This window comes from Anolis sagrei, chromosome 3 (genome assembly GCF_037176765.1).
Source record: "Anolis sagrei isolate rAnoSag1 chromosome 3, rAnoSag1.mat, whole genome shotgun sequence".
NCBI classification, from domain to species: Eukaryota; Metazoa; Chordata; class Lepidosauria; order Squamata; family Dactyloidae; genus Anolis; species Anolis sagrei.
In genome coordinates, this window is record NC_090023.1 from 88862362 (window position 1) to 88874391 (window position 12030).

The window sequence follows — 12030 nt, forward strand, 5'->3', positions numbered from 1 at the left end:
ATAGCATACATAGTAAGAACATTTTTAAAAAAAAAACATTTAATCATATATGTGGATTAATCCACCGCTTTCATCTTTTCAAGATAAGAAAACAAAGTATTGTTAAAGGCTTTCACAGCTGGAATCAATGGAGTGTTGTGTGGTTTCTGGGTTCTATGGCCATGTTCTAGTAGCATTTTGTCCTGACATTTCACCTGCATCTGTGGCTGTTATCTGTGGCTGAGATCCTGTGAAGATGCCAGCCACATATTCAGGTGAAACGTCAGGAGAAGGTGCTGCTAGAACACAGTCATACAGCCTGGAAACCACACAACACTCCACTAAGAAAACAAAGCAATCTGGATAGAAAAACCTACAAAGAACTTAAAAACCTGAGATGTTGGTTTCTTTGCAATACTGGTTTCTGGTTTGTTAAATCTTGTTTCTGCAGGTATCGTAAAGGGTTTGAGCTCCAGTCAACTCTGTATTCTGGGATTAACCTTGCAGTCTTGCTGATTGTTGCAGGGCAGCAGTTTGAAACCTCCATGGAACTCAGAAAAATAGGTGAACAATATATTATTCTAATAATACTGTTGCTGTTCTTGGGTTATTTATTCCTCTGAAACTCTGAAACTTTAAATTTGAGGCCTACAATACATGACAGAGATGCAGTTAATGGTTAGACATTGTGTCATGAAACTGAAATGTTGATACACTCCCGTGAATAGTTGTGCATTGACTGGGATATTTAACAATAATGGTTGCAGCCATTGTGACGTATATTGGAATATTCTAACATTATCTGTATAGACATGCTTCAATGAACACAACTTCTGTGGACAAAACTCTTTTTAAAAGACCTTTTCTGTCTTCTCTGCTCACCTCCTTTCCTCCTCATTCTTTATGCAGCTATAAGGGTTTTAGGAGCATCAGAACGGGGAGGAAAGTGAAAGAGGGCTGAATAAACCTTGACTTGTGGCGTTGGGTTGTAGTAACCTGTCTGCCGGCAACAATGCAATAAAGCTTGAGCTGGGAAAGAGCAGCGTTCTACATTAGCCATCCCATTGTAGCTATGTATACACACAACAGTTGCCTCCTGACTATAGCATGTGTGAACTGCAAACAAAGCAGATAATCCTGCCTCCTCAACTATGCCCAACTTGTTGAAATATATATATTATATATGTTTGTGTGTATGTGTATTTTTTTTTTAAAATTGCACACACACACAAAACATATCTATATCTATATCTATGTCTGTCTGTCTGACTGTCTGTCTGTCTGTCTGTCTGTCTGTCTGTCTGTCTGTCTGTCTGTCTGTCTGTCTATCTATCTATCTATCTAGAAAAATAGAGGCTGGTGAAAGGGGAAAACCTCACCCTAAGAAGCATTTTTGAAGAAGCACTAACATAGTTCATAGAAAATTCAATGTCTTTGTTTATTTATGCAAGGCTTACCTGATCTTCTTGTATAAATTATACATGTGCACAATGGAATGGAAGTTTTTCTGAAACATATCAAACTGCTAGTTGTTTTTATGCTTTTAGGATGTGTTCCCATTTTCTCTCTGTAGCAAATATTCAGTTAAAGAAATTTGGTAATGCAAATTTACTTTGTCAGCTGAGGTATATCTGTGCTGTAAGTTTTCTCATAGGTATTAAAATTTCTAGTATTAACTTTTGCAAAATGATGTTTCCTGTATTCAATGGCTCTGACTTAGGCTGGAAAGAATATTAAAATGTTCAAGGGCATCTGTACTGCATCAATAGAGATGCCCTTGTGGACACATTCCTATTTCAACAGTCCTCTTTAGCTCTCCCCTGCCTATCTTAAGATCTTGTAGATAATGAATTCCTTAAAATCATCCCCTCTCACTATAAATAATATTGTGTCAAAGAAAATATTTGCAGTAGCCTAAAGATGGGATAACTGCATCAACCATTGAATAAAGGCATTTAAAAGAGGAAGAGAAAAACAAGGAAGGAATGTTCCAAGTATTGACAAATGCTAGCAAGGATATTCATCTCCAAGCTCCTCTCTTATTTTTCCGCATTCCTTGGACTCACTCAGGTACAACCCCAGTCATAAAAATAATTGTTGTGCATTACGTTATATTATCCAGTGCATGATGAAAATATGGGCTTTCATGAACCAGCCATTGGAAATCACTGATGACAAGGTTATAGCTTATCAAACCTTAGCAGTCTTCCACCTGATGTCATGTGGCATTGACAAAGGGAGAAGCTAAGTGAATACCTTGAAAATGAAAGTTTACTGAATCTTTCCTCCCTTCTCTCGTGAGATCAGATGGGGTGTGGATGTGCAGGGGAAGTTCCTTATAATGTGTGTTTCTCTATTCAGGAGTGGATCCTGAAAAGATCTACCCTCACAGCCTTGGCTTGCTTACCCCCTGTTGGTAAGATCCTTGCTGCTGGAGACTTCCCCCTTCACTTAATATAGTGGGGTGAAAACTGATTAAATTATTCATTATGACAATGAATAACATAAAATGACTTAGCCCTATTTTTACCATGAAAATATAATGACTGATTTGCTCTTAAACTGCTAAACTGCAGAATTTGCTAACTGGAAGGTTGGCTGTTCGAATCCATGGGACAGGGTGAGCTCCCACTGTTTCAATCTAGCAGTTTGAAAACATTTAAATGTGAGTAGATCAATAGGTACCGCTTCGGTGGGAAGATAACAGCGCTCCATGCAGTTATGCTGGCCACATTACCTTGGAGGTGTCTGTGGACAACACTGGCTCTTTGGCTTAGAAATGGAGATGGGACCCCCCCCCCCCCCGAGTCAGACTTGACTAGACTTCATGTTGAGGGGAAACCTTTACCTTTACCTTGCTCTTAAAAGGAGTGCATGAAGAAGAATTACATCTGCTTTATTTTCCCCATGATAATTTAGTGGTAGGTGTTTCAGAAAAACTATTCTTCCAGTGAATAATCTTGAGGTCATATTCCACATGATTCAAAATGTTTGCTATGTTCCTTTCAGTCTTTAGCTGCAGATTATTTTCTTCTTACTCTACTGTTTTCTTATTATGTTGTTTTTTTCAAGGTGTGCGGTTAAACAGTTTGTTGGGAAGAAAAGGAAGCTTAGAAAAAATGAACAATTACTGGGATGTTGGGCAGTTCTTCAGTGTCAGCATGTTGGCAAGTGACATTGGCAAAGCTGTGCAAGCAGCAGAGAGGCTATTCAAGCTGAAACCACCTATTTGGTATGTATCACCACATAATTCAAGCTGTACATTTTCCAAAGCTCAGAGCTCAGTATTCTTTATTGCACGACAATGATAATGGCAGAGTGCCAATATTTGCATTCTTGGGAAATGCAAAAGTGAAATAAATGTAAGCTGGGTTGTTTCAGTGATTCTCTGTGGTTTGTATGGGAAGTCAGTAGTTCAGAACACATCTTGGGAAACGTTCATAGAGTTAGAAGAGACCTTGTGGGCCATCCAGTCCTTGCCAAGAAGCAGGAAAATCACATTCAAAGCACCCCCAACAGATGGCCATCCAACCTCTGTTTAAAAGCCTCCAAAAAAGGAGACTCCACCACACTCCAGGGCAGAGAGTTCCACTGCTGAACAGCTCTCACAGTTAGGAAGTTGAATTATAATTCCCAAAATTATCAGCCAGTGTGAGCAATAGCCATACTGACTGCAATTTTGGTAGTTGTTATCCAATGAAAGTTGCATTTCCAAGCTCTGTTTTGGAATCATACTGTACTTTTCTTCAATAAAGTCTTCAAATCATATATATCTCCTATGATGGGGTTAGATGCTCAAGACTCCTGGGAAAGTGGGAAAACCCTGAATAAAAAAAATCATATTTTTTTTAACTTGAAAGAACAAAAGTTGATCATAAAGTTGCACTTGAAGACCTAGTTATTTTCAGAGAGACCATATTAATCAAAACCATGAATAATCATGCCCACATAACTTGATAATGTGAATGGAGCCCAAACTGTACTAGAACATTTATGGGAATAGATTGTGGTGCCTGTCATGGACATCTGTTCAGAGTATCAGCTGACTTCCTATTCGTGCTTCTTAACATGATCAGTATGTTCGGGACAAGATTCTGAAAGCGTTCCTGTTCTGTTTATTCATATATTTCTTTAAACTACTGTATTAATAGAGAAACTCTTCACTCTATTCCTGCCATTACTTCCACTTTCTCCCATTAGTTCTATGATAAGATTTAACATCTTTAAGGGACCCATTTCTATACAACTATTAGAACCACAAAAATCTGATAGGCTATGGTATTGACAACTCTAAAATTGGTATTATTTATTCCTGAATGTCATATTTGGCAAATCATCAGTTTATGTAACCGTTCTGCAAAAAGAAACAATGTAAGTTTCATATTGCACAAGGTAGCTGTTTGCTTTGAGAAGAAAGGCTAAGGGATACATTGCCTATGATAATTCATCAGTTAAGAATCTACAAGGAATGTAATCTACAAGTCACACTTTAAATTTGAAAATGTATAATAAATCCATGTATCTTTTCTGCTTCTATAGAGATGTTGCTCACCTGCCAACCAAGCTGATTTTAAATTTCAAATTAAAGCTGGAAGAATACTTTTACACATATGTGATTCTGATGGTAGAACTAAGTTACAGCATCTTGGAAGGTGTTTACAAAGCAAAACAGCCATTGGTTTACTAATCCATCTATTTTGATTAATGGATATTTGCTCAAAAGGGCTTGTTTTACCATTAATTTATGTGTGATTTCAGGTATTTGAAGTCCTTAGTGCAGAATCTGATGTTGATTCAGCGTTTCAAGAAATACACCATTGAGCATTCTCCTAGACAAGAGAGATTGAATTTCTGGCTGGATATAATTTTTGAAGCAACCAAAGAAACAACAAATGGCTTGCGATTCCCAGTAAGACTCACAAGCTGATATGCATTTTGTAGACTTGGGCTGTAATTATATATATTCTTTCCTGGGAGAACTTTGAGTAGATATGCATAGAATTGTGTGTTTTTGCTGTTGGATTAGAAACAAAAGAAAATTGTGGTGTACCACATGGACCATTACAGTGGGCTATCTGCCACGGAGAACAGGCATTGCTTTCCCCTCAGTTTACCAAGCAGTTATACCAGGCATGGGCAAACTTGGGTGTTTTGGACTTCAACTCTCACAATTCCTAACAGCCAGTAGAAGGGCCCAACTTTGCCCATGCCTAGTTGTACTGAGTAGTGTCCATTGGCTCCAATTGTTATTTTGTTTCATAGAAACTCATGAGGGCCATTGACCAGCAACAGTCCAGAGTCCACCACTTTGAGTAGCACTCAACTAGTTGGTAGAAATTAGATTGATAGCTAAACCTGTCTTATACACTCCTGCCTGTTGAGTAGAATAGAGTTGGTTGACCATATCCTGGTTTTCAGGCAAATAAAGTGGGCCTTCACAGCAGTGGGCATGTCATGGCTGTGTCTTTTACTGCCAAAGCTGTGTGTAGTTGTCTGTCATCAAACTCATGTGAGCAATAGGCACCATCTTCTTTATGCCACTTATTGCTAGAGAAGTATCATCTCCTAGGAATAAAAAAAATGTTATGCCATATGACAGTTGCACCAAAGTATTATTTAAACTTGCTAAGGAGCAGATGCATTTTATATAAGCAGAGGAAGTGTTTAACAGTATTGAGTTGTAGACATACTTATGAGTTATATCAGTGCTAGAAAAACTAGTATATCTAGAGATATTTTTTTTACTATAACTCATCAACCCAGTCAGTATGGTCAGTGATGAGATAATTTGTAGACCAAAATATTTTGAAGGCACTAGGTTGTACTGTGGTTTTCTTTATATGGCAATGATTTGACCCAGACTGAATTTAGACTCTGATTTTAATTGGCATGTGTCAATCAATTTTTTAATTATTGTTAATTTCTTTTATATTTTAATGTATTGTTGATTGTTTTATTGTGATGACACTGTAAGGTGTTTTTGTGAGGCCGCCCTGAGTCCCCCGTGGGGGGAGAAGGGTGAGGTATAAATATAGGAAATAAATAATAAATAAATATATATTTGTTGTGAAGTCATGGCTCACCTGAATGAGAAAGCTTCCCCTTTCACCTTTGTTGAAATGAATGAACTCCCAAGGAGGGCTCAAGGAGGGAACACTTAAAGGGGAAATGTAGAAGAGTTTGTAGAAGGTACATTTAGTATAATGCCAAGTTTTTAAACTCTGTTTGTGTTTTAAATACATTATAACAGTACCCTCAACTTGCTTCTGACATGATAAATAGATGGTACTGCTTCCATCTGCCACTCAGGGCAGCTGGGGTTGAGGCAAGGAGGTTCTTCTTTCTGAAAGGGACATGAATAGATCAATTTGAGCCCATCACTTAATTTTGTCGTCTTCCACCTCCCACAGGCTACAAGGAGGGAAAGGGAGAGAGAGGAAATGTACATCTTGGTAAATTGTATTCTTACAGGCATTTCGTCTCCCCTGTTATGGAATACTGCCATTTTAAAAAACATTATTTACAATGTGGGTTTTATTCTTTAGAAAAATCCATATTTGTTTTGCACAGAAATGTATTTTATCAGGAAAATGGTGCCAGTTACTTTTCCAAATATTTACTTTTGTATTGCTGGATTTCCAACTACTGCTAATGCCTCCCTTCTGAAGTAACTATTTTGGCTACATAATAATTACCACACAGAGAACTGAGTTTGCTGTGTGTGTGTGTGTATGAGAAGTGGGAAGTATGGCTTTTAGATGTTGTTAAGAGGAAACATCTGTAAGCCCTACCCAGCATATCCAGTGGTGAGAGGGTTTGGGAGCTGCAGTTCAACAATATCTGGAAGACAGTACCTTGTAATTTATAAGTAGTGATAAATTACAGAATTATATATTATACAAGAAACACAAAAAAGGAGTCAGTACAAAAAGCTATATGAAGCTTGTATAGTATAATGAATTATCCACTTAGTGATCCTTTAATGAAGGAGGGGAAAATATATCTGTTATAAATAAATTGGTATCTTTATTTCAAAATCAATACCACTAAGTGTAAAGGGGCTTACTCTTTAATAAGTTTAGGAGCAGCTTTAATCACCTTGCTGCTCATACTTCAAGTCTCATGCTGTGGCTGGAGTAAGACTCCAGTGAACAAATCTGTGCTTTCTTTAGGTTTTAGTAATAGAACCAACCAAGGTCTACCAGCCTGCATACGTTTCAATCAATAGTGAAGCAGAGGAGAGAACTGTTTCCCTTTGGCATGTGTCTCCTACTGAAGTGGTAAGTTTGGCATTGAATTGTCTTTACTTCTTTACTGTAAGAAATCGCACACTGACTTCTCTGTCAAGAAGTGGCATGGAGAATATCTTCCCATTTTCTCAGATGGGAAGACTGGGGTGTTAAGAGGAGGTGGGCAGGGAAATGCATTGGTAACAAACAGTTTATTTTAGGCCCAGTATGGTTTTAGAAGGGAACAACTTCAAAGCACACAATTTGAAAGTGGTTCTTTCTCAAATTGCATAAGCAAACAAGGTGCACAACTAAATCTATCAACCAAAATGGGATAACAATGTCCAGAAATACAATAACCGGAATGTTTGTACTTACAGGGGTAGTCAGATCAATTTCACCCAATGAATTCATATATTTTATCTATTTCATTTTTAGAAAGTATCTGTTTCTCCAGGATTCATTGGTTCCTATGTAGTTTCGGAAACTTTACTTCAAACTAATTTAATCCTACCAGTAAAGTGGTAAACCTTAAAAACCCAATAGGTACAGGAAAACATGGTCCGTTGGCCCAAGACAAACTGTTTGGATGCTTATTTTCTTTCCACGAGTAAAAATAAATTTAAACTTTATATTAATAAAAGAAGAATTTATTGGGTTTCTATTTCCATTGCAAATCATTTAACTCCTTCAAAATCTGCTTCTGGAGTTGAGAAATGCTGAGAACCAGATGAATGTCAGTGGGGATAGATTTAAAAACAAAGGTTTAAAATACTGTGGAGGAGTCTTTGATTTGGCTGAATTTTTCAAAATCAATTTGCAGAAACAGATTCATGAGTGGAATTTCACAGCTTCCTCCGTTAGAGGAATAAGGTGAGTATCATTAAGATGCCGTTTGTTTGTTTGTTTGTTCCATCCTTTATTGTACCTTGGGATTTTATGGCAGTTTTTCTTCTTCTTGTGTTTACAAGCAGACAAGGGCTAGAACAGCTATGTATTCCTTACATTGCTCAAGTTCACACTATCATTGCTGGTTTTAAGTTGTTATAGTTTTAAGCATTGCTGAACTTGGATCCAACCAATAATAACCTATTTTAGAACTGGTGATACCAGCCAGTGGTTTATGTTCAAGAAAGATAGAAGTGTGGTTCTTCCTCCATTCCCATATAACATAGTCAAAACTATGTTGGCAACAAAATTGGCTCTTTTATGCATATGTGTTGGGACTGTGACAAGATGCAAAAGTCTTATAATAAACTAAAGAAAGATGGAAGAAGGATTAGGGCAAAAAATAAAGCTGAATAAAAGGGATTTTTAAATTCAGAATATATATGGCAAGAGTAGTACTAATAAATGGGCTTATAGCACAAAACATAGGAGCGGCCCAAGCAACAGTAGCCTTGAGGTGGAAATAACAGGAAAAATGGCTTGAATATTTAGCAGACTGTATGCTCCAGGATTATATTTTTGAAAGGAGATTGAAATACACAGCATTCTGTTGTAAGAAGAAATATGACTTCAAATGGGGAACTCTGATAGCTAGAGTAAAAGAAAAAAATATAAAGAACTAAATCACGCTTTCCTCACGAATGATCAATTAAAATAATACTTGAATTGAAAATACAACTGTTTCCAGTGGGTGGGAGGCGAAGGCGGGGAACTGCTGGACACAAGTGGGTGATAAAGGTGGAATTGGGATTGATATGCTTCAGTAAATAAAATACATTATATTTAGTGAAAATGTAAGTGGAATTTCATTATCGAGATTTATATTACTCTTATTTGTGTCTACAATTAATAAAAATGTTTTTAAAAGGTCCACAAACACTTTGTCACAGTAGAGAATGAAATCCACTTTAAATCCAGTTTCTGCCTCCAGCAGAATTCTGGGGTTTGTAGTTTAGTGAGGTTGTTAAAAGCTCCTCACTAAACTACAAACCTCAGAATTCTGCAGGAGACAGAAACTGGATTTAAAGTCGATTCCTTCTCTAGTGCCATGAAGAAGTAAGAGACATTTTTAAAAATGGCTAGTTCAAGGGAGTGGCCCCTTGGAGAAATTTTCCAAATAACCATTTTATACTAATGGTTGGTGAATTTATAGCACTTCCCATGGTTTTCTTAAATGATCCCGTCCTTTGTTAAAAGGAACAAAACAATTTAGTTTTAGATTTTCATAACCTTCTAAACTGAACGAGCAGATTAATCTTTTTCAGTACTAAACTGTTAAATATTTTTTCAGCACTTAAGGGAAAGCATTTCAATTTTTAAAAAGAAGACATTATAAGATGAAGGCTGTTTAATATTTTAATCATTGCTCAGACTATTACCTTGGGATTTTTTTTCTTGTTCTCTCTCCTCCCATTACATTGACATTTTTATGCTTTTACATTACGTTACTTTAAAAATAAAATATTCCTTACATTGCTCAAGTTCACACTATCATTGCTGGAAGAATTTGTTTAATCTTTCTTTCCACGTACATTGCTGTACAAAATGTTATATTTAGACTAGCAAATTGGAAAGTCTGATAGATATTGATTGGCTTTTCTTACATAGCCTTTGAAAATTGTCATTGCTTTCTCCTCTTGCTCATCGAGTGTGGTATGGATTTATCTGCCTCATGCATATAGCAGTAGACAAACATTGTCTGCAAACGTCAGCCATTTGAATGGCAGAGGTTTATACTTGTCTTAGGAAAAACCGTGCTTCTGGAAAGGGAAAGGGTGGAGATCACTGCTTTTTGGCTCTGTATGATATCCTTTTATAACCACTTGGAATATATTCTGTAAATCTAAAAATACCTTTACTTTCATTGGATTTTTGATCTGAGTTTTTATAAGATGGTTAGTAACACAAAGATATTTGAGACAGAAAAAGCAACTAAATCGTAGTTTACAACATTTTTCTTCTTTGAAGGTCACATATCAAAGAAATGTATCTGTGCTGTACAATTATAGCAATCTGATATGCTAAGGAATCCTGGGATTTGTAGTTCACTGAGATGCTTTGACTCAATTATTGGAAAACTGTTAGAACTGTGGTGGTTCAGGAAAGTAGAATCTAGGAGACATCTGACTAATAGAGGGTTGTAAATACTTTACCAAACTACAAATCGCAGGATGGCTTAGGATGAAAGCATGGGAATTATTTTGGGTATCTGATTATTCAATCTGTGTAGTGTGTTTAGATCCTTCTCCTTTTCCAGAATTCCACCATGCAAGTTTTTATGGTTTCCTTTGCTACCGTCACGTACATTCCCAAACTTTATGTGAATATGTGAAACTGCAGATAATAGTGAACCTATTGCATTAAAAAAAACCCCTTCTGACCAAAAATACCATGAAGTTAGTTTGGGGGACCAAGAAAATGCCTAGAAAGGACATACTTTGTCAGATATTAATAAATGAAACCATGACTTCAGTCCCGCAGATGTGGATGGCCATTCTGTACTATGCAGTTTTCCTTCCATTCTTCCTTTTTCTTCATATTCATAGTAGGAAACCCATTCATATAAGTAATCATTATATTACATTAAGCTACACATCCCAGGATTCCCAAGTTGGGACCACAGTTGTTAAAGTCATCTCAAACGGCTGTGAATATGTAACATCTCCACTTTCATAGGACCTCTCTCTGTTCATGCCTTGCGTAACTTTGCTTTTACTTGCCTTTTTGTAGTATATCTAAATTCGATGAACGATGTTGTTTTCTGTATGTCCATGACAACTCTGATGATTTTCAAATCTACTTTTCTACAGAAAACCAGTGTAGTAGGTAAGATACCCATTTTACTTTCTTTATCACAAATGCTAAAACCATATATAAATTAAAAGTATTATGTGTATTGTCGAGGGCTTTCATGGCTGGAATCACTGGGGTGCTGTGGTTTCCATGTTGCATGGCCGTGTTCTAGCAGCATTTTCTGCTCTGATGTTTTGCCTGCATCTGTGGCTGGAATCATCAGAGAATAGATGCAGGTGAAACATTTCACAGATGCAGGTGAAACGTCAGCAGAAAATGCTGTTAGCATATGGCCATATAACTCAGAAATCACACAGCACTCTAAGAGTATTCTATAAACTTTGGTTTATTTTTGTGTAAGAAGCAGAATATTATTTCTGGATGTATTTATCTGATACTTTAATTTCATAACTCAAATTCATTACACAAGCCAAATTCTTTAAATTCATATCACCTTGATAAATTCATTTTTGTACATTTCTGAAAGTTTCATGGTTTGCCAATGAGTAATGGATCATTTTTCCATGCATTAAAATGATAGCTGTGCCCACTCAAACATTTTAAAAAAAATTATCTGATTTTGAAGGTACATATTTCAATCACCTATCTGAGACTCTTTTATTTTCAGCATGAGTTTGAAATTGTTTGCCTTAGAGCTAGCAACCTGCCTCTTCCTCTCTGCATGCACACAAGGTCTTTATGCTGCTATTTGGGCTTTGATTCACACAGGAAAATGTCTGGGGCTAGTACTGATTTAAGGTGATTATACCAATCAAACAAAACTGTTTCACAGACAGGTTTATAGATTAGTGAATACTTTGAAGTACAGAGCATTTTGATGTCTATCAGAAAGGAGTAAATGGAAAACTGAAGCAATAACAATTTAAAAAAGGAAATAGTGAAAGCACGTTTGTTGTTATATTCATTTATTATTAAAACACAACAGCAGGTCTTGATTTCATGTGGGATATGTATTGTTTTCAGATTCTGCACTTTGGTTAAAGAGATTTTAACGGATGGTGTGGGAAATTCCCTAGAACTTGAAGGAGAGATTGATGGGGACACATTAGAAGTAAGTAAT

General features: G+C 36.6%; 1 protein-coding gene across 2 annotated transcripts in view; it reads left to right on the forward strand.

Annotated features, from left to right (window-relative positions):
* The window catches only part of MAP3K15 (mitogen-activated protein kinase kinase kinase 15), an 88775-nt gene that overhangs the window by 48356 nt on the left and 28389 nt on the right, over positions 1-12030 (forward strand). For both annotated transcript variants that reach the window (XM_060770068.2, XM_060770069.2), the window contains 7 exons: positions 431-543; positions 3052-3211; positions 4738-4888; positions 7152-7259; positions 8032-8081; positions 10887-10982; positions 11934-12021. In XM_060770068.2, the coding sequence (XP_060626051.2) occupies positions 431-543; positions 3052-3211; positions 4738-4888; positions 7152-7259; positions 8032-8081; positions 10887-10982; positions 11934-12021 (766 nt within the window). The remainder of the gene's footprint in view (positions 1-430; positions 544-3051; positions 3212-4737; positions 4889-7151; positions 7260-8031; positions 8082-10886; positions 10983-11933; positions 12022-12030) is intronic.